The 24,470-nt window shown below is 41.2% G+C and overlaps 1 protein-coding gene across 4 annotated transcripts in view; it reads right to left on the bottom strand.

The window, feature by feature from the left end:
- PRDM5 (PR/SET domain 5) overlaps positions 1-24,470 on the bottom strand; it is a 250,533-nt gene that overhangs the window by 214,723 nt on the left and 11,340 nt on the right. For all 4 annotated transcript variants that reach the window (XM_045166318.1, XM_045166317.1, XM_045166320.1 and 1 more), the window contains exon 2: positions 6,396-6,479. In XM_045166318.1, coding sequence (XP_045022253.1) covers positions 6,396-6,479 — 84 coding nt within the window. The remainder of the gene's footprint in view (positions 1-6,395; positions 6,480-24,470) is intronic.

The following is a 24,470-nucleotide window of genomic DNA, read 5'->3' as shown; positions in this document are numbered from 1 at the left end:
TCCTCAGCGTGAAATCACACTGAAGATTGCCTGACCCTGGTATCCTTGCTCTTTCTACCATGTTTCACTTATCATGCCTATTTCTGCTTTGTGAAGAATTTCTAACCTCGTCATTTCTCAGTATGAGAAAAAGAGAAAGGCTAATTCTGTGTGTGTGTGTGTTCTCAGCAAACATTCCCTCACTTTTTCCTCCATGGGAGAGAAATGATTGAGCTTCTCTCCTTTTGATTCCTTCTCTTCAGCTGATTGTTAAGACACTGAGGGCTCCTCCTTCCCGTGCCCAGCTCCCTACTGTGCAGGAAGCACACCTACCATCAGACTCGGGATATGCCTTTCACCACAGGCTGCACACCTGTCTCTCTCCCATGCTCTCTGATGTGCTGCAAACTGAACGTGTGAGTCAGGCCACAATTCTCCATGAGAGGACTGATGGCATATACATTCAGAATCTAAACTGCAGGCTCAACTCTTGCCACAAAGACCAAGATTTAAGAAGCAGAGTATCAAGTGTCCACTTTGTACACTTCTGGTCCACAGGGCAAGATTCAAGAAACAGAGTATAAAGTCTCCATTCAAACCGAGGATCCCAGTCAGATTCACCAATTCAACTTTTTGGAGCCATGAACTTAAAAGAGTTATTATATGCTCATATAATATATACCACACATACACCTCATTAGTAAGGTGGCTATTTTAGTCTTCACCCGGCTCCTATCTGCTCTTTCTTTGTTAGAACCACAGAGCAGTTATTAATTAGTAAGCATCACCAGTGTGTAAGTGAAGTGGAGAATGGAGGTTGGGAAAGAAGTTTCCAAGAACAATCTACATTTATTTGGCCAATAACAAAAGGGGCCCCAGTTCATCTGGTATGTACATTTTGAAATAATAATTTACTATAACTGTAGGATATTAATTCTTACAAATACACCTGCAAATTTTGTCATCTTATAATTCTGATAGCTACATTTTTAAAAACATTTATTCAGAGGTACAAAATCATTTCTGCTGACTAAAATAAATAAAGCTATGATAATTTGATATTCTGCATTTTGTAATATGCAGCTATCTAGTAAACTGTAACGACTAATTGCCCTGGTAATTCCCCTAGCCTTAAGATCCCATGGAGGAGGGCATGGCAACCCATGCCAGTATTCTTGCCTGGAGAATCCCCACGGACAGAGGAGCCTGGTGGGCTATGGTCCATGGGGTCGCAAAGAGTAGGACACAACTGATCCAGTTTCAGATGTACAAAATACAGCTTTCCTCTGTTAATCTTCAAGGGAACAGATTCAGAAAGTAAACAACAGTAAAACTGTTTAAACACCTTTAAGTCAGGCTCATGCAGATGAAGCAGGCTATTCTTACTGTACTCGTGGTATCCCACCATGAGTTACCTCTGGAACCCTTACAAGACTGCAGCTCCTTTATGTTAAGAGCATGACAATTTAAGCACCAAAGTTCAAACAGTGTTATGTTTTTTTTCTATTCTTGTATTGAGATAGCTAGCTATTTTTCTACTAAGTTATAGATGATACAATAGCAAAAAAAAAAATCATCAATCTAAGTAAAAGAAATTTGATTTTTTTTTAATAAAAACATCACCCAGGACTGGCATATTTCACTGGAGTCTCCGGCTGCTATCTGGTTCTTTGGGATTCTGCATGTGAGTTCATAGCTGGCTAACCGCAAGAACTGTCTGCCCACAGAGGGACCGTCCATGAGTACTGAACCCGGGGCATGGCATCCTGGCTCAACCTGGCTCAGGTCACACCACTGAACACCCTACCTCAGTGGAAGTGTTCAAAGACTGAGCAGAAAACAAAACCATCCCGAGCAGGAGACGGAGGAATGGGGTTGAGAACTTTGTGATCTCAGAATAGATGGAAAGTTTGGGAATAAATGACTCAACTGGAAACATCAGAACAAGGCCAAGTTCTGAGAACTTCCCAGGCCAGTTTCCACACACACAAAAAAAAAAATCCCTTACAGACAATGCAAGAGGATGCTCTGGGAAAAGAAGGGAAGATGCCCTGCCAACAGAGCAGAGCCATTTGGAGGCTTCAGGAAGACACTGGATTCATCAACAGCCACTGTGGAATACCTGAAGAACAGCAGGCAGCAATGAAATGCAGTCTGTGCTGTAATCTGTAGGTGGTTTATGTTTAGTCACTATGTTGTGTCTGACTCTTCCGCAACCCCATGGACTGTGGCCCACCAGGCGCCTTCTGTCCATGGGTTTTCCCAGACAAGAACACTGGTGTGGGTGGCCACTTCCTTCTCCAGGGCATCTTCCTGACCCAGAAGTCAAACCCATATCTCCTGTAGATTCTTTACCACTGAGCCACTAGGGAAGCCCACACAATATAAAGGTACCAAAACTTAAAGATACGTGTTAGAATAAGAGACAGTGCCTGGAGAAAAGGTCTTCGAGCTGTAGTTTGAAATAATGAAGAAAATATTACAAAAAGAGAAGATCCTGGAGGTTTAAAAACAAAGATTATTGAGAGTTTTAACATTACTCCAATGGATGCTGGTCTTAGACCAAGTCTGAGCAGGTAGAGAACAGAAGAAAATGTATCTCAGACTCCAAACCACCTGGGGAAAAGTATGCAGAAAGACTTCTACTTAAGGAAGGAACAGAATACAATACAGACAACTGCGCACATTCCACAAACTAACAATGAGAAGCATTCACAATGGAGCACTGGTTTCCAACTTCATACTCTGTAATTGGCCTGAGGCTTCAGAATCCAGAATTCCTTTGCTAACGCAGTTAATTTCAAATGAGAACCCTGAGGTATCAAGGAGACTTAAGGACAGAGGAGACAGTCTATCTCAAATCCTGGTGGCCAACACAAAGGGAGGCTGAGGTGCCGGTGAATGCCCTGAGCAGTGGGCATCGGTGAGCACCAAGCTGCCCCTCAGCAGGGAGAGGGGAGGCTGCAGCAGACAAAGTCAACGCTCCCCACTGAAACCCTCAGGCCCCTCTACACCTGGGACTCAGTGCAGTCCCACACTAACAGGGACTCAGGCACACCAGTAACCACAATCCTCACCCGTACCTCCAAGCCTTCTGGTGTGAAATGCCCCCTAGGGGCCCATGGCCTTGCCCACCATAACTGACGACACCATAACCAAAATATAAACTGACAAAGAGCTGTCATGCCGTGTGCTTCCTTGCATGGCGTCACTTTGCAGACACCACAGCACTACCTGGCTCCCGCTCCATAACCACAGCACAGACAACCACTGGCTGGAGAAGGACCACATATCTGAGAGCTGCAAGTGGTTCACTCCAGAGCCACTGGGTGTACTTAGTCACTAAGTTGTGTCTGACTCTTTTGTGACCTCAGAGACTGCAGTCTGCCAGGCTCCTCTGTCCATGGGATTTCCCACATAAGAATATTGGAGGGGGTTACCATTCCCGTTTCCAGGGAATCTTCCCAACCCATGGGTTGAACCTGCATCTCCTGCATTGGCAGGCGTATTCTTTACCACTGTTAGAAATGACTTAAGTAACTGGTCCCAAATTACCCACCAGAGGAGGGAAGGCTCACTATCTCCCTTTGAGAGGGTTCAAAGGGTTCCAAGAGGGGAAGACTGCAGTAGAACCAGTCATCCTCCTTTCTCTGTGCACCCTCTGAATCCTGGCAGCTCCAAAGCTAAAACATCAAAAATGGACTTGAAGAATGCATCTCAAGGATAGGAAGCCACTCTCTCCATTAACACAATAAGGAACAGAACTAAAGCTAGCCAACAGCAAACCTTTGCTGCAGTTCAGATGGTGTGTTGATTGTTTTCAAATGCTCCCCCAAGAAGCTGTAACACTGAGAGCATCCTCTGCCCTGCCCAGCAGTGCAAGAGTGCAGCGCAGAGCCCAGCAACAAGCCACCCTGAAGACCAGATTCGGAAGGAAGGAGTCCATGAGGGAGAAGCACGTGAACCCTGGATTAAAGGAATCCAAGCTGTTAGGTGAGAAGAGAGGGCTTGTGGGGCACAGGGAGCCTCTTCACCAGTACCCTTCTGAACTGGGTCACAAGTACAAATATTGTTTAATCCAAACAGGCATAAAATAAAAAGTAAAAGAAAACAGAGAACAGCAATCATTACGTGAGTATAACACCACCTGAATACAGAATGATTTAACAATCAATAGCTCTTTGGGTAGAAATGTAAAAACAAACAATAAAGATACCATAGAACCACAGGAACACAGAATGCAGAGATGGTCTACTGTGGCACTGGCAGCCTCCTTACGTTGCCCACATGGAAGACTTCTTTTTCAAAATAAAAATGATAATCATTATCTGCTTAGCATTACCAGCTGTGCAAGATATTAACCTGACCACGACATTATAACTTTTAGAGACAATAAAACAAATATCAAAAGTCATTAATGACCTCTTTAATAACTTATGTTTTTATCATGTATGGCTTATTGAAGTTATTTTGTCATATAAATGTTTGATTTTTGAAAATTTTTATGGTAAAAAAAATTAACTGCTAAGAAAGTTAACACCTTATAGAAAAACAGAAACCCACTGAAGTCGCTCAGTCGTGTCAGACTCTGCAATCCCATGGACTGTAGCCCACCAGGCTCCTCCATCCATGGAATTTCTCAGGCAAGAATACTGGAGTGGGTTGCCATTGCCTTCTCCAGAGGATCTTCCCAACGCAGGGATCAAACCCAGGTCTCCCACATTATAGGCAGACACTTTACTGTCTGAGCCACCAGGGAAGCCCAAAAAACAGTTAAGGGCATTAGAAATCTTTTTAGGTTTATAAATATAAACAATTAAAACAGTATATTAAATTAAGGCAAACCTGTAACATTTTCCACTTAAAGACTATTATTATAAAATTTCCCTTTTCCATCACCTGCACTTCAGAAATCTTTCAAGAATCTTCTCAAGCAACCCTACTCCCTACATCCAACAGTTTCAGCAATACGGTGATGCTTAAAAATCTGTTTTGCTTGCAGATAGTACAGTTTTATGTGTCAATTTAGCCAGATGGCAGTACCCAGTTATTTAATCAAATAGTAACCCAGGTTTCACTGAAGGGGTTTTACAGATGTGGCTAACATCTACAGTCAGCTGACTTTAAATAAAGGAGATTACTGTCAACACTGTGTGTGGCCTTTGACCAAACCAAAGGACTCAACTGCAAAAACTGAGGTATGCTCGAGAAGTTCTTCCTCAAGACCAGAGTATTAGCTCCCGTCTGAGTTTCCAGCCTACAGGCTCCAGAGTGGCACCCCAACAATCATGTGAGCCAATCCCCTGGGGGAAACACACCCCCACCCACACCTCTGGTGACCCTAACTGATAAATGCACACTCAGAGAGACAGCGTATGCGTCGTTCTCTGGTCCAGCACTGCATCCCTCTCTGATTTAACGATCCTACTTCTCTCAGCCCCATCCACACATACCTCAGCTCCCAACCCCCTCATGGAACCCACCAAATAAAATGCTTGGGACTGAGTTTCCATTTCCAGCTTTTTGTTGAACAATATCCACACCTCTGTTTTTCCATTTGTACCCCCAGGCCCTTCTTTTTCTAAAGATTAGAAAAGAACAGTAATGAAAGTAAGTGGCATAAGCTAGGATAAAAATTCTCCAAATATATACATAATATATATGTATGTGTATTTGCATATATAAATTCCTGCATTAGAGAGACTTTAGATTGCAAAAGACTATCTACAGTGTCATAGTTCTTTAAATATGTTTTTAAAAGTAAGGTACATTTTAAGCTGGGATTTCTGTTCCAATATAAAGCTCGGAATTGTTCCTGTGCAATTAGAACTGCAATTGGGAAATAAAAGTTAAACAAAAAACATAATTTCATTTTCAGAAATCAAATTCTAAATGCATAAAAAGAATATGCTTATCTTGAAATCCAAACATCCTTATTCATGGATGACTTATTTTTAATGATGAAGTACAGTGACGTTCCTGGTGGTCCAGTAGCTAAGACTCCAGGCTCCCAAAGCACGGGGCCCAGGTTCAATCCCCAGTCAGGGAACTAGATCGCATACAGCACAACTGAAAGTTCACATGCAGCAACTAAAAAACCCCGCATGCCACAGCAAACAGCGAAGACCTCACAGGCTGCAAATAAGAACTGGCGAGGTCAGACAAATAAATCAATTAATTAAACAATTTTAATAATGAAGTTTATAAACTGATTCAGAGTTATAGAATAATTATCTAGTTATATATTGCAACAATTTTTTTAAATGCTAAACTCTCAAGGTACTCAGATTCCTTAAAACTGAAACATTCAATGCTTAAACAGTCAACTAATATCAATATCTATTAACTTAACCTTATAAATGAATTAAATAGTACAAAGAGAAACATATTTTAAATATTTAAAATCAGATTCTCACCTCCCACATCAACCTGTAATCCATATTTTCATCCAAATCTTCAGGCATTCTCTTCTCTCCAGCAAATGGTCCAAACTTTTCACCCTGGTAGTAATAATTATATTGAAAATGAATTAGTACAATAATCAATAATCAAGATACAAAAATAAACTATTATTTCTCTTCTGGAAAAAATTTGTCTCTAAATCTTCCTGCCCAATGATTGAAACACATTTAAAATATTAAATAATTTACCTAACATAAAATATTTACATATCTAAAATCCAACTTAATCTATTTTTAGCCAAACAGCCTGAAACCACAACACAGAAGCCAACATAAAAGAGTTAAATTGCTCAACATTTACATTCTGACAAGACTCTGAACATCATACTTTAGTGTTTCAAACCTCTGCAGCCATGAGAAGCAGAGTCTTGCCTGACTTGAGAGACAAGCCTACCAGGCAGAAAATCACCTGATTTCCATAAAAACCATAAATTCATCCCAATTATGAACAGAAAAGAAGTAGGCTTGCCACTCTCAAAGGAAGACTGTTCATAAATAAAGTTTAAATTCTCCTGCCAATCCTTCAATCAACCAAGGAGGCACTCCATGAACCCGGGCTTCTCCAAGCACGAGCTTTGAATCACCATCAAGAGATTCATTCACCAGGGTCACTTGTTTCAAATTCAGAATCCTGAGCTTATTAAAATCAGAATCTCTAGGAGTGGGATGTGGAAAGCTGTGTAGGGACAAATTCCCAGGTAAGAACCGCTGGCAAAACCAGGAGTGGTCCCCACAGGGAGGGATCTGTGAGGCAGGGTGGATGGTGAGCAAAACTGTCTCCACAATAAGGCAATCAAGCAGGGGCTGGAGGGACTGGGAGTGGGGTCATGCTTGTCCAGCCAACCATGCCACAGACATGGTTCAGAGAAGACACGGGATCCCGCACGTCCTTGTGAGTCTCCCCCAAACCTTCTGTGACTATTCTACAGTAGAACCCTTCCGTCCATAAGGACATGGCGGAACTTCTGATGAACACTGTTAAGGGGGGAAAAAGCCACCAAAATAGTGTTTCAAGGAATATAAATGACTTAATGAACAACAGAAAACCCAACTCCTGGCAACAGGTAAGTGTTAAAGCTTAACGAAAGCACAACTAGCTAACACAGTTCCCTGGGGGCTCAGTGGTGAAGAATCTGCCTGCCAATGCAGGAGGCGCAAGTTCAATCCCTGGGTCAGGAAGATCCCCTGGAGAAGGGAATGGCAACCTACGCCAGTCTTCTTGGCTGGAGAATCGCACAGTCAGAGGAGCCTTGTGGGCTACAGTTCACGAGGTCGCAGAGAGTCAGACACGACGTAGCAACTAAACGGTAACAACAACCCAGGCCCTCACTTGACAGATAAAGGAAAGAGGTTCTGAGAAGTCACAAGTAACAGCAGTCTGGAAGATCTATTGCTGAATGTTAACTAGGAGGCAGAAAATGCTAGAAAGACTCCTGAAATCAAAACTATAATCCTAAATAAACCAAAAACAAGTACACCAACAGGCAGATTGCTATTTGGCTATTTCAGCCAACTTCAAAGACAAAAACCAAGTATTACACAGTTTTTTGAGCAATAAATTTGAGGATTTGGTATTAATGCATATATAGTTCAACTTTTCACTCCACTTCATCATATATTTAGCCTTCATCAACTACTGCGGAAGAAAACCATCTGAGAATACACTTTCCAAAGAGATGTGCCCGTGCCAGTCAGCCCCTCTCCACGGCACAAACCCAGAGGACACGGAAAACTGTATGAGGCACTTAAGCAGGGTTCAAATGCCTGAAAAGAGACAGAAACCCAAGGAAACGACTGCAATTAGGGGGAAAACACCTGCTTAGATGCAGACCGAGTAAGATTATTAAAGTTCTTAAGCTTTGAAAACTCAAATAAGAATCAGGAATCTGAGTTTAAAGCTTTGCTACTAACAGTGAGCAATCACTTTGTCATAAAATAAAACTACCAAACTATAATAAATACAGCTTTCAAATTTCTCACTTGAGCCAAGAAATACATTCTGCATCTTGTTCTAGTATACTCACATATACACAGCTGACCCTTAACACAGTTGGAACTGTGTGGGTCCACTTAAACGGACATTTTAATCACGTCATCCTGGTTGGCTGAATCCACAGGTGTGGAAGAACTGCAGATGTGGAGGGCCAGCCATATACTATGTGTGGACTAACTCCCATGTTGGTCAAAGGTCAGCTGTGCACAGAAACACACGCTTTAAAAACTAAAATGTAAACGTCTTAAAGTAACACTGCCCTTACTCTGTACAATGTATTTCATATTTTCTACTCGATTTTACTTCACTTTTGAAAAAACACTAGTTTTGACAGAAGTGAATAATCAAATTAATTTCACAACGCACCAATGGGCTGCAATTCAATTTGAAATACACTGACATAAAATTCAGATAGAGGAGATAAATTTATATTTAGCTCTCTCGATTGGGTAAAATTGCCTTCAAGGCACACTAGTGAGTATACTGGGATGATGCGATCAAATAAACTTGAGTTTCTGTGGCTGCAAGATTATAAAATATCAATAGTTAACTCTTAGATTCCCATATACTTGTGGTAAGAAACACTGAAGACAATTAAAACAATTTATATTTGGCTTTTGATGAAATTTTTATCCTTACTGGACCCAGTCTTAGCCTTCCCCTAAGAATCCCAGCACCTGCTGTCCAGCTCCATTCTCTCTCTGTTCACTGTCATTTCTACTACACAAGCAGCACTTCCTCATAATCGTAATTTCAATGTATACACAGCTTTATTCACTCACCATTTTCTATGATACTTCTAACCTAAGAGTAAGTCTCTCCTACCTCAGCAGGCTTCAAATTGCTTGGGTAATGTACTGATGGAAGGAAGATTTAGGGTGCACCCTCCATATACATGTAACTTTTTTCTTGTGGTTGAACTATATGAAATTGCTAGTATTTGATGTTTGATATATGAAAATTTCATAGGATTCATCATAATATAAATTATATATGCATGTGTGTTTTCAGTTGCTCTTTGCAACCCCATGGACCATATCCCACTAGACTCCTCTGTCCCTGGGATTTCCCAGGCAATACTGGAGTGGGTTGCCATTCCCTTCTCTAGGGGATATTTCTGACCAGGTGCATGAGCCTATTCAACACCCAATGTGAGGTTCATAATTAATGACTAGAAGGAAAGCAACATTTCTAACTATCTCCTTGAAAATTTCAAAAATTTCTAGCTGACTTCTTGTCATCATTGGTTTTACTTTGTGATTTAGCTGTTGAAGATCTCATACTAGCAGCAAAAAAAAAAAAAAAAAATACTATCAACTCTGCCATTTTCTTGCTGTTTGTGTGTCTGATTATTACTACCTTCAACCTATGACTATATTCAAGAAATCTTCCTAGAATTCCTTGCTTCCAACAATCTAAAGAATCACCAACCCAAATGCTTACAAGATGAGGCAGGAAAGCAGCACAACATCAGACAAAAATATATACAGGATAGAGCAGGGAATGGCCAAGAGGGGAGATGGAGGGACATGCACATTTAAAAGCTTTCCAACTCCAACTGAATATTTTACTGAAACCAACAATTTAAATTTGTATATGAAATCACTAGTATTCTCTCTCTATATATAGATATAGATATAGATATAGATAGGCAATGAATTTCAAGTTTCCAAAATTCTGTGCAGATCAAATAAAATGTGACTGTAAGACAAATTCAACCTGCAAACACCAAATCGTCCAAGTCAAACTCACTTCTCCGACTAGCTCAATGCTGAGACTGCAACTGTGCTTCTTTGCTTTCTAAACAATGCAGATAAATAGCCATTCAACTTGGGACCCACCAGACTAGACAATAACTTTTAATAAAAAAATGTATGACTGGAAGCATGTGGGCCATTTTCTGTCATTTTGACTAACATTATTAGCAAGAATGTAAAAGCAAGCTTTACTGCAGAAAGCTTTGCTCAGTGAGGAAAGCACTGAGGATTCCAGAGACCTGGATCCTAACCCCTGCTCTGCCGCTAATTACCTGTGACACAACAGAGTGGACAAGCTTCTGAGCTTCAGTTTCCTCAGCTATAAAACTTGGAGATCCAGATTTGCTGATTTCTAAGATTCCTTGTTGTTTAGTCGCTCAGTCATATCTGACTCTTTGTGACCCCACGGGCTGTAATCTGCCGGGCTCCTCTGTCCACGGGATTTTCCAGGCAAGAATACTAGAGTGGGTTGTCATTTCCTTCTCCAGAGGATTTTCCCGAGCCAGGGATCAAACCTGTGTCTCCTGGGCTGGCAGGCAGATCCTTTACAACTAAAGCACGTGGGAAGTCATAGATATGGATTAGCTGATTTCTAGGAGAAGGTAATGGCACCCCACTCCAGTACTCTTGCCTGGCAAATCCCATGGACAGAGGAGCCTGGTAGGCTGCAGTCCATGGGGTCGCTAGGAGTTGGACTCCACTGAGCGACTTCCCTTTCACTTTTCACTTTCATGCATTGGAGAAGGAAATGGCAACCCACTCCAGTGTTCTTGCCTGGAGAATCCCAGGGATGGGGGAGCCTGGTGGGCTGCCGTCTATGGGGTCACACAGAGTCGGAAACGACTGAAGCAACTTAGCAGCAGCAGGAAGATTCCTTTCAGCTTTCAAATCCTAGCGTCCATAGGCCAAACGTAGAACAATTTGAGAATCAAAGAGAACAAGAGTGTAATTGAAATATTAACACATTCTTAAGTCCATAGTGATTGTCAGAAAGAGAAAAAAAGAATTTTTAAACACTTCATTTGCCATATTAGCCTATAAAAAAATAATAAAGAGAAAGAACTAAGCATTTTCTCCTCTTTTCAACAATAATACTACAGCAGGATAACCAAACAGCAGTAGATGATGAAGGAAAGCTCTTCTTTACAGAGGAATCTAATTTATAAAAGGAGGAGGAACTGATTCAGGCAAAGATTATCAAATGAATGCTAAAACCATTAGGTAAAAGCATGACAGTAAAATAGGTACACATACAGTATGAACCTACAGATTATGTTACATCTTTACAGTGGAAAGCTGCATCAGCGCAGTGTTGGCATTACTAAGAGAAAGACCATCTTAGATGCCTGCTACTAAAACACAGAATGAAGTAAATCATCCCAGCCCTTCGTTTCCCAGTGTCTGTCACAGGGACATGCTACAGGGGCGTTTGCTAGGCTCTCCAGGCACCTCCAGAGGGCACAGACCTCTTCCCCTTGCCCTGTCTGTCTCCAGGCGCCTGCGGAGACCCTACCATCTAGAAGGGAGCACAGGTGCACCACGTAAGCGGGGAGCGGGAGACGCCGCCTGTGCTCCTTCCTGCCTCCCACGGCCGAGACTCATTGTTTCCTGAGGATCCTGAGGGCAGAGAGAAGTGCTTAACATATGTCTGTGTGGTGGTGTCTTTTGTGTGTTGTTTTTTTTTAAAGTACATATCTAACTCTCATATTAGAAGAAATACAGAAGACAAAGAAACAAATAGGGCTCCCGGGCGGCACAGCAGTAAAGAATCACCTGCAATGCAGGAGACATGGGTTCAATCCCTGGGTCAGGAAGAACCCCCAGACAGGGAAATGGCAACCTATTCCAGTAGTCTTACTGAGAGAATCCCATGGACAGAGGAGCCTTTCTCCTGGACAGTCCATGGTATCGCAGAAGTGTCGACATGACTTAGCAGCTGAACGCCACCACCAACAGAGAAACACATTAAATAATGTGCCTTGGGAAAACAAATACCACAAACAAAGAGCCTGCTCTCTTCAGAGAGTAACTTTTTTTTTTTTTTTTTTTGCTTTGTTTTGTTTTTAAGGGAATGGGAAGAGGGAGACTGTTAAGAGAGATTTAATAGACATAACTAAGTATAAGAGGTGGTCCATGAGAATTCTAGTTCAAAAATAAACAGCTATAAAAACATTTTGGAGGTACTTAGAGTAATTTGAATATGGGCTGAAATTAGAAAACATTAAGAAATCACTTATTTTTGTTGGATGCTAAAATGATAGTATGGCTATTTAGGAAAATGTCCTTACGCTGAAATATGGAGGAACAAATGGTCATAATGCCTGTAATTTACTTTGAAATGGTTCAGCAAATAAAACACATATACATATAAATGAAACAAGTTATATTAAAGTGAATCAATCTGCAGTTGAATCATTTATATGTAAAACAATGTTTTTCACAAAAGGAGGCTAGAGTCCCCACTTAGAATATAATTATATTTCAAGGCCAACTATTGTGCATGTGTGTGCTCTTGCAATTCAAGTAGGCCACCAAAAAAGCGCATTTCTGAAAAGCTCAATATGAAGAATATCCAATCTTCTTTTCCTTTCTCGTTAGTATTAGAACACTGACCTTTGGGAGGGCACTAATGTATCTAGGTAGAAAAACTGCATTATCAGCTCTCCATATAGGCAGAGAGGAGAGCTAACAACCTGAAAGCAGAAATCATAGTATGAACCAACCACAAAAGCTCGTAAATGAGAGCTGAGTCGGCAGGTAACAAACACCCTAATGCCTTGGTTACTTCCTCTTTATCCTCATCTGGAATAAGATCATGATAGCTGGGGCTAAAGCAGCCATTTTAAGCCCGAGAGAATCGCAAAAATTTCCACCCTGACATCTGCAGCCACTGAATTGATAGCAGCAAATGCCCACCTTGTTACTGAGACAGCATAACCTCTGAGGTTTAGATTACTGCAGGTGCCTGTTACTCTGAGCTGACAGAGCAAACATCAGCAAAGAACTGCGCTAGTGCCCACGATAAAGCAGAAAAATGCATCAGTTATAAAAGGAGTATGAAATGGGAAATGCAGGAGAGTTGTGAAGGAGAAGCGATTCTGGAATACAGTAACCTGAAAGGAGCACCTTTTCCTTCAACCCCAGCTCTAAGCCACTTGTTCTCTTGAGCAAAACAACTTCCACGAGCATGCATGGGAAGCTGCATAAGTGAAGTCTTAGGTCCTGGCACAGAACCGGTGTGAGGCATTCTCCCAAATAGCCTGAGTACTTCACTGGAAAACAGCACAAGAGGCAGTGCTGAGGACTGGGAACCAGGGGATCCTGTAAAGAAGCTGGAAGTCACAGAAGGCAGGGCCACAGCCCACAGTCCGTCCTATCCCTGCAGCCCAGCAAAGTGCAAGGAGACAGAAAGCCAGGAGGCAGCTGAGAGCCCACCTGCTGCTGCAGGCCACAAACAGCCTTCTGCCTCCAGGGCAGGACTGCTGCCACAGTGTTCCCCAATAACCCGTCGTGAGCATCAGTAAAACCACCACAGCAGACTGCCTATACAAGGGCCCAGCTGCCTACGAGGGAGACCAAACAGAAAAATAAGATCCATATTTGTAAAACAGAACATCTATAGGAGAGAGTACTTTAATTAAAGGGAATTACATTGGGAGTTTCCTGGTGGTCCAATGGTTAAGACTCCATGCTCTCACTGTTGATGATCTTGGTTCAATCCCTGGTCGGGGAACTAAAATCCCACCGGCCATGAAGCATGGTGAAATAAATAAATAAACGGAATATGTCAATTACATAAGGGAATTTAAGGAGATTCAAGTGCAGCACTCAATAAAGAAACTTCTAAAACTGAAAACACATAATTGTCTAGTTAAATATTTTTGGAGAATAAGTTGAAAGAGAAACACAACAACCTGAGAATCACATATCCAGTCAGGAAATCCTTCACAGTCTGATGGGAAGGAGAGCTGTTTGACGATACACACAGATTCAGACAGAGTATCCACATGATATGAGAAAAAGAACTGAAAAGTTTCTAAACAAATGAGCCAGAATAAATGACAGAAATCAGAAGAAGAAAATGAATAGATGGTGCACAAACACACAAAATTAATGAAACACAATTAACTGGGTAAAGAGGTTTCTCCTCACACTGGTCAGAATGGCCATTATTAAAATATCTACAAATAATAAATGCTCAAGAGGATGTGGGAAAAGGGAATCCTCTCGCACTGCTGGTGAGAATGTAAATTGGCACAGCTACTATGGAAGACAGTATGGAGATCCCTTAAAAAAACTAGGAACAGAACTACCATATGACCCAACAATCCTACTACTGGACATATACCATGAAAAAACCATAATTGAAAGAGACACGTGTACCCCAACGTTCACTGCAGCAATCTTACAAGAGCTAGAACATGGAAGCAGCCCGGATGTCCACCAACAGATGAATGGATACAGAAGCTGTGGTACATACAGACAATGGAATATTACTCAGCTATAAAAAATAATTCATTCAAGTCAGTTCTAATGAGGTGGATGAACCTAGAGCCTATTATACGAAGTGAAAGAAGTCAGAGCAACACAAATCCTGTATATCAAAGCATCCATGTGGAATCTAGAAATATGGTACTGATGAAACTATCTGCATGGCAGGAGTGCAGACACAGACACAGAGAACAGTGGAGAGAGATGAACTGAGAGCACAGCGTGGAAATACACACACTACCACGCATGTAAACAGACAGCCTGGGAGCATTCGCGGTGTGACACAGAGCTCCACTCTGTTCTGTGACAACCCCGAGGGCTGGGTGGGCTGGGAACTTGGAGGGGGCTCAGAGGGAGCGAAGTACGTGTACCTGTGGCTGATTCGTGAGGATGTGTGGCAGAGGCCAACACAACACTGTAGAGCAACTGTTCTCCAATAATCGTATTTTTTTGTATATTTTTCAACACTGTACAATTATGATCTTTGGTAATTATTAGTTACTCAAGAACAGTTATGTTTTATGAGTATTGTTCAACTGTCATCACCAAAAGAAAGATACGCAGACATGTTCTTTCTATGAAACTTAATATGTATAAGCAATAAAAAATTTTTTTAAGAAATTAGATTAAGTAACACACCATTTTGTCAAAACTTAGGGGGGTGGCGGGCAGGCAGGAAGATAAAAGCAATTCCAAGGTTGTACAGTAGGCAGAGGTTGGGGGGAGCAATGGGTGAGGGAGGAGAAGAGGGAAGTAACACAGAAATGAGCATCCTGTGGGCAAAACCATGTGTGTGGAGAAAATCGCTGAGCGCCAGCTATCAAATAAAAGTCACATGTATCTGATTATGAAAGGGGAAAAGTAAATCATCAAATTGAGGTGTGAGTTGCACTTAAGAAGAGAGGGAAAAAGGATGAACAGTGACTTGGACAGCAAAAATAAGGAAAATTAAAATACAACGATAAAGTGATGAGCATAAAGATGACAAGAATAAAAATCAGTTATATCAGTCATTACACTAAATATGAAGTTTTAAATCTCTTATGAAATGAAGAGATTATAAATCTGCATTATGAAATATAACCTAGCTACACATGATTACAAAAAGATAAAAGAAAGTAATAAAAAAATTTATTGAACTGGGTAGACAAAAATATACAGATAAAAGCAAAGAAAACAAAGGCAATGGTGTATCAGACAAGGTTCAATTAATGGCTGAACTCACCAGAGTAAAACAGAACATTACATAATGATATAAAGTGTATGTATGAAGAATACAGAACAGTAAGAAACCAGCAGAATAAAAATATGAGAAATGCAAGAAGAACCTGAGTGGGAGATTTTAAAATATTTTTCAAAACTGATAGATTTGTTGAGTAATAAAAACAGTAAGTAAGAATATATAGAAATGCCATTAATGTTAAATTTTTCAAAGTTCAATATTCATCAAGGATTCACTCCTACCCTAAAAATAAGAAAGGTTGATTAACTATAAAATAATTACTTTTCTTGAGGAGAGCACTAGGTTATCTACAGCAAATCATAAGGAGGAGCTGCCCACTACCATACAAGCGAGAAATCAACTAACATTTTAAGTTTGCTAAAGAATGCAAGTGAAACAGCTTGCCTGTGTTAGAACCAATGGCAGCCACAGACCCAAGGGGAGCTCACATGCTTAGACTCCCTTCCAAGGACGTCCCCATATAAGGGAAACCAGGGGACAGAAGGGAGGACAGAGCCCTTCAGTGGTGCAGGCATAAGAGAACGGCAGCTGCTGCAAAACATGCGCTCCCTGCATCTCCCACCCTGACCCTTCTGCCCTGTAAGAAGAAAAGCAGCAAACTCTGTCACCTCCAAGACAGGAGTAAAGATCCACTGCCCCTGAAGGAGGGGCAGGAGGCTCAGGAACCTGTACCACAACGCTCAGAGGATTCCTACCATTGGGTGAGGACAGGAAGCACTCTCCCACAAAACATCAACCACTGATGCAAGACAAACGCTTGGCTCTCATGGGAAAGAGAGATAGGAATGCTATGGAAATTCAACTCCCAGAGCTCAGGCTGATAAACCAACCCCAGATAAGAGTGAAGCTGAACCAGAGAACAGAGACCTCAAATAACAACACAGCAGGCTACTACAGGGTTAGGGCAGAGCGTGCAGCTGGGTGAGAGGACCCCTCTATGGTGCAGGCACTCAGGGACAGGAGGAAACGGAGGCAGCTACAGACACGGAGAAAAACCCGGAGCACTGCCCGAGCCACAAGGCAGCCCAGAAGAGCCCGGAGCCTGGGGCCACTGAGAGAAGAAGGCCCGCCTGACCTCCTACCAGACTGACTGAGGCAGCCACAGACACCGAGACCTGGAGCACGGCCCGAGCCGCAAGGCCGCCCAGAAGAACCTGAAGCCCGTGGTTCACTGAAACAAAAACAACATAACGCAAACCCACCTTATCTCCTACCCAGACTGATCCAAACTCCTCCACTAATAACTGGACAAAACAAAAGCATGTATTTCAGAGAATAAATACTATTTACTACACTCTTGATTGTTTTGCATGACACTGGCATTCAAAAAAAAATTAAGAACATACAAGGAAGCAAAATCCTCAACAAAATTCCAGCAGACTCCAACAAATCAAAAGGATCATACACCATAATCAAGTGGGATTTATCTCAGGGATGCAAGGATTCTCCAGTATATGCAAATCAATCAATGGGATACACCATATCAACAAACTGAAAGAGAAAAACCATATGATCATCTCAATAGATGCAGAAAAAGCTTTTGACAAAATTCAACACCCATTTATGATTTAAAAAAACTCTCCAGAAAGTACGCATAGAAGGAACCCACCTCAAAATAATAAAAGCCATATACAACAAACCCACAGCCAATATTATTCTCAGTGGTGAAAACGGAAAGCATTTCCTCTACGATCAGGAACAAGACAAGGGTGCCCACTCTTGCTACGATTATTCAACATAATTTTGGAAGTCCTAGCTACAACAATCAGAAGAAAAAAGAAATAAAAGGAATCCAGATCAGAAAAGAAGAAGCAAAATCCTTACTAGATGCAGGTAACATGATACTATACAAAGAAAACCCTAAGGATTCCACCAGAAAATTACTAGAGCTAATCAACGAATATAGTAAAGCCACAGGATATAAAATTAACATACAGAAATCCCTTGCACTCCTATACACTAATAATGAAAAATGAGAAAGAGAAGTTAGGGAAACAATCCCCTTCACCACCGAAATAAAAAGTATAAAACACCTAGGGATTTATCTACCTAAAGAGACAAAAGACCTGTATGCAGAAAACTATAAAAAAAAAAAACAAAAAAAAAAACTGATGAAAGAAATCAAAGATGACATAAACAGAAGCAGAGATATAACATTTTTGGATTGGAACAATCAATATTGGGAAAATGACTATATTATCCAAAGTAATCTACAGATTCAAAGGAATCCCTATCAAACTACCAATGATATTTTTCACAGAAAAAGAACAAAAACAAAAAAATTTCACAATTTATATGGAAACACAAAAGACGCCAAATAGCCAAAGCAATCTTGAAAAAGAATGGAGCTGGAGGAATCAATCTTCCTGACTTCAGACCATCCTACAAAGCTACAGTCATTAAGACAGTATGGTATTGGCACAAAAACAGAAATATAGACAAATGAACAAGGCAGAAAACCCAGAGATAAACCCACACACTTATGAGCACCTTATCTTTGACAAAGGAGGCAAGAATATACAGTGGAGAAAAGACAGCCTCTTCAATAAGCGGTGCTAAGATTTTGGGACAGCTACAGGTAAAAGAATGAAACTACAGCACTTTCTAACACCATATACAAAAATAAATTCAAAATGAACTAAAGATTTAAATGTACGGCCAGGAACTATAAAGCTCTTAGAGGAAAACATGGGTGGTACACTTTTTGATACACATCACAGCAAGATACTTTTTGACCCACCTCCTAGAATAATGGAAATAAAAACAAAAGTAAATAAATGGGAGTTAATTAAACTTAAAAGCTTTGCACAGCAAAGGAAACGAAAAACAAGATTAAAAGACAACCCTCAGAATGGGAGAAAAAAATTGCAAACAATAACAAAGGATTAATTTCCAAAATATACAAGCAGCTCATGCAACTCAATACCAGAAAAACAAACAACTCAATCAAAGAATGGGCAGAAGACCTAAACAGACATTTCCCCAAAGAAGACATATAGATGGCCAGCAACACATGGAAAGATGATCAACATCACTCAGTATTAGAGAAGTGCAAATCAAAACTACAAGGTTATCACCTCACAGTCAGAATGACCATTATTAAAAATCTACAAACAATAAATGCTGGCGAGGATGTGGAGAAAAGGGAACCCTCTTGCACCGCTGGTGGGAATGCAAACTGATATAGCCACTATGGAGAACAGTACGGAGATCCCTTAAAAAACTAGGACTAGAACTACCACATGACCCAACAATCCCACTACTGGGCATACACACTGAGAAAACTGTAACAGAGACACATGTAGCCCACTGTTCACTGCAGTTCTTTTTACAGTAGCTAGGACATACGAGAGGGCTCTCGAGAGTCCCTTGGACCGCAAGGAGATCAAACCAATCTTAGAGGAAATCAGTCATGAATGTTCACTGGAAGGACTGATGCTGAAGCTGAAGCTCCAATACTTTGGCCACCTGATGTGAAGAACTGACTCATTAGAAAAGACCTTGATGCTGGGGAAGATTGATGGCAGGAAGAGAAGGGGACGACAGAGGATGAGATGTCTGGATGGCGTCACCAACTCGATGGACATGAATTTGAGTAAGCTCTGGAGTTGGTGATGGACAGGGAGGCCTGGCGTGCTGCAGTCCATGGGGTCACAATAAGTCAGACACGACTGAGCGACAGGACTGAACTGAGGACATAGAAACAACCTAAATGTCCATCAACAGATGAATGTATACAGAATCTGTGGTACATATATACAATGAATATTACTCAGCCACAAAAAATGAATGCATCAGAGTCAGTTCTAATGAGGTGGATGAACCTAGAGTCTATTATACAGAGCGAAGTAAATCAGAAAGAGAAAGCCCAATATCGTATATTAAAGCACGTACATGGAAAGATGGTACTGATGAACCTATTTGCAGGGCAGCAATGGAGATGCAGACATAGAGAACAGGCTTGGGGACACACGAGGGGGAAGGAGAGGGTGGGACGATTTGAAAGAATAGCACTGAAACATATACATCACCATATGTAAAACCGATGACCAGTGAGAGTTCAGTGCAGGAAGCCAGTGCTCTGGGACAACCTAGAGGGACAGGGTGGGGAGGGAGGGGTGTGGGGGGGAGGGGGGGTTTCAGGATGGGGGAGGGGAACACATGTGTATCTATGGCTGATTCATGTTGATGTATGGCAAAAAATATCACAACACTGTAAAATAATTATCCTCCAATTAAAATAAATTAATTAAAAAAAATAATAGCATGGAAACATACATTACCATATGTAAAATAGACAGCAAGTGGGACTTTGCTGCGTGACACAGGGAGCTCAAACCAGGGCTGTGACCACCGAGAGGAGTGGAATAGGGCGGCAGGCGGGAGGGAGGTTCAGGAAGGAGGGGACGTGTATACTTGGGCATGGTTCATGCTGCGGTACAGCAGAGGCCGATACAATACTGTAAAGCAATAATCCTTCAATTAAAAAAAAAACCATACAAGGAAGCAAGGAGAAAAAATACAGCCCATTGTGAAGAAACAGAGCAAGCAGCAGAATCAGATGCAGAAATGACACAGACATTAGAACTATCAGACAAGCACTTGAACAGTGGTTATGGCTAATTTGTTAAAGAATCTACTAGAAAAGGCAGATAACACGCAAGAATATAGTAGATTTCAACTAAGACATGGGAACTACAAAAGGGAACCAGTGGAAATGCTCGAAATAAAAAACATGGTTTCAAACATGAATTCCTTTGACAGAATCACCAGGTAACTTGACACACTGAGAAAAGAAGCAATAAGCTTGAAGGCAACAGAAATTACCTAGTAAAAGGAAACAGAGGGGAAAATGGGAAAAATAAAGCAGAGCAAAGTATCTAAGAGCTGTGAGACAATACCATCAACTGGTCTGACATGCACATAATTGGGAGCCCCAGAAGAAGTTTTGGCCAGAAGTAATATTTGAAGAGAAAATGGCTAAGAATCTTCCAAAAATGATAAAAGACATCAAACTATACATAAAAGAATTTTTTTTTTAATTTTAAACACATCATATTCAAACTGCTAAAAGCCAAAGAAAACTAGAAAAATCTTGAAAGCCGAGGGGGAAAAAAGAGAATGTGTGAAGAACATAACACTTATATGTTATAACCTATGTAAAGCAAACTTTCCAGAAATGTTGTCAGTAAAAAAAAAGAAGCAATTATCTTTAATATAATGAGAAAGAAAAAAACCTGTCAATCTGGAGAAGGTATCTTTCAAACCCAAACGCAATACTTTTTTTCAGAAAACAAAAACTGAGAGAACTCATTGCCATTAGACTTGTGATACAAAAAATGTTCAAAGGATATGGTTCTCACATAAGGAATATGATACCACACAAAAACGTAATTCAAAACAAAGAAATGATGAGCTCCAGAAACCAAAATAGAGGTAAATAACACAATCTGTCTTATTTTTTAATCGCTCTAAAAGATAACTGATGGTGTAAAGGGAAAGGAGTGAAAGTGTACCGTAAGGTTTGTGACCCGTAAAGCAGACGAAAATGATATTATAAAGGGTGGGAAGGAGGAACTGGTGCAACAGCTGTTATCTCACTGCCTTCTTGATACCTGTTATCTAATAAACTTGTCAAAATCAACATGCCTTAAACCAAATTCCAGATCTCCCCCCTTCAAATCTGCTGCACCAAAATCTTGCCCATCTCAGTTGCTGACAATCCAATCTTTCCAATTTCTCAGGCTAAAATCCTTGGAATCAGCTTTGATCCTTACCTTTCTTCCACTTATCTCATCAGCACATTCTGTCTTCAAACTACACTTCCAAATTGCCACCATCTTGGTCTAAACCACCATCACCTCTCACGTGGATTACTGCAGAAGAATCCTAACAAGTCTCCTAGTTTACTCTGAGGCTAACTATTCTCAACACAGCAGTCAAAGCGATCCTTGATAAACTCAAGTCAGATCATGTCCCTCCTTGGCCTAAAACCCTGCCGTGGCTTCCTACTCCACTCAAAGTAGAGTCAACGGCTTCACAGTAGCCTGAAAGGGCCTTCTCGGTCTCTCTTTCCTCCTCTCCTGGTGCCCAGCCCCCCGACAAGACCATTCCACCTCACTGCTCTCCTTATTCCCTGAACACAGCACACATTAGGGCCTTTGCTCCAACTGCGGCCTTTCTTCTTCTAGTGACGTTTAGCTCCTTCCCTCCCATCCTTTAAGTCATTGCCCATACCTGGACCTATCACCTATTTAGAGTAACATCCATCCACACACCCACACACTCTGCCAAGTCAACAATACCCAGCTCTACTTTTTCTTTTTTTCTGAAGGACTTTCAACATTTTAGCACAGTATAAAATGTTTCTAATTTTTCATTGTCAATTTTCTGTCCTGGCTCCTGTCACTAAAAGGCAAGCTAAGCAAGAGCCAGAATTTCTATTTTGTTCACTACTGCATTCCAAACAGCTGGTACAGATCTTGGCAATAAACATTTAGTGAATAATTGTGTAAAACAACCCCAAATGAAAATTACATCATATCCCCCTTATAGAATATGTGATTAAAAATATTAGAGCCAAAGTACATTACTTAGAGGGATCTCTATAAGTGGCTGCTGAAATGGTAGATGATGAAATGAGTTTACTCTTTTCTCATTTTTTAAAGTAACAGTGTCAGACTTTATTTGTTTGGGCTCCAAAATCACTGCAGATGGTGACTGCAGCCATGAAATTAAAAGACACTTACTCCTTGGAAGGAAAGTTATGACCAACCTAGATCGCATATTCAAAAGCAGAGACATTACTTTGCCAACAAAGGTCCGTCTAGTCAAGGCTATGGTTTTTCCAGTGCTCATGTATGGATGTGAGAGTTGGACTGTGAAGAAAGCTGAGCACTGAAGAATTGATGCTTTTGAACTGTGGTGTTGGAGAAGACTCTTGAGAGTCCCTTGGACTGCAAGGAGATCCAACCAGTCCATTCTGAAGGAGATCAGCCCTAGGATTTCTTTGGAAGGAATGATGCTAAAGCTGAAACTCCAGTACTTTGGCCACCTCATGTGAAGAGTTGACTCACTGGAAAAGACTCTGATGCTGGGAGGGATTGGGGGCAGGAGGAGAAGGGGATGACAGAGGATGAGATGGCTGGATGGCATCACCGACCGGATGGACGTGAGTCTGAGTGAACTGCGAAAGCTGGTGATGGATAGGGAGGCCTGGCATGCTGCAATTCATGGGGTTGCAAAGAGTCGGACACGACTGAGTGACTGAACTGAACTGAAAGTTAACTTTATGAAAGACTATGTATAGGTATGTCTATATAATTGAAATGAGCATGGATAAAGCATTTTATCAGTATGCAGAAAAATAATTTTTGGTCTTTTTTCGTGAAAAAGGTATATGGAAAGATCTGAGTTCAGATTCTGATTGATTTCCTTCTTGGGATATAACCTTCCTCACAATCCATTTCCTCATCTATAAAACAAGGACAATAACGGCCACCTTGCAGACTTACTGGAGGGCTTAACCGCAGACCACAGGACACCGCTAGTGACTGCTTCTGTCACTGCTCCTTCGGTCTCTGGTGACTGCCCCAGAGCCTAACAACTGCAGTTGCTCAGTAAACATTTGCTGAATTAACTGAAGCTGTTACAGTCACAAAAACCAACCAAATCGGAATCTGTAAGGACACCAAGAAATACAAAACTTCAGTCATTTGTAGAGGGTGAACGTGTGAACACAGAAAAGAGAGAGCACATAGGGCAGGCGTCAGTGGTGACTATTTTCCCTCTGATTATGCTTCCAGATTAGATTTCACCAGCCACCAGGAACCATAAACAAACATCTACCAGCAGAATTTTAGCTGGGGCACAAAGACCCCTTATGACTTCCTCACAAGAGCCACCTTCTAAGCTGATCAACGAAACACCTTATTCCACAAAACCTACTCTTTTATTAACATTTATGCAAAGTTGAGTTTTCCTCTGTGCTTTCACTTACTACTTTTGGGGACCACCCAGATAATGGGTGTTCTCCTCTTTTCCATGTTTTTCTAACCCTACACAACTTGCCTGTCTTTGTTTATTTTTAGCTTCCTGTATTTTCACAAATTCAAGATTTAAATATCAGAGATTTTTCTCTTTGGATTTTACCTTACCAAAAGTCTCCACTACAAAGCCCTCAAAGAGAACCAAGGTGCCTGCCTTGCATAAGGGAGATGGCACTGCAGAAGGAGCAGGACTCCAGGCAAAGCTCACCTCGGCTTCAGTGTCTTCATCTGTCAGATGGGAATGTGCGAACTGGATTCCCTCTGACATCCTTTGCAACACCATCACTTAGAACGTGATCAGAATCTATTCTTCCTCCTATAACTTACACGTGCTCTCTTCCTCTACAAGAGAACCACTCACTCAGGTTTTACTGCGTGAATGCCAACCTTGTTGACCTCTGCCAGAATCAACACTGAACACAAGGCAGAACACTCATCAATATGGTAGATGTGTAGTGTGGACATTTCATTGGGACCAGTAGTTGAGGGCTGCTGCTG

Source organism: Bubalus bubalis, chromosome 7 (genome assembly GCF_019923935.1).
Source record: "Bubalus bubalis isolate 160015118507 breed Murrah chromosome 7, NDDB_SH_1, whole genome shotgun sequence".
NCBI lineage: Eukaryota > Metazoa > Chordata > Mammalia > Artiodactyla > Bovidae > Bubalus > Bubalus bubalis.
The sequence above is the reverse complement of the archived record's forward strand: the minus strand, read 5'-3'. Positions and strand labels throughout refer to the sequence as shown.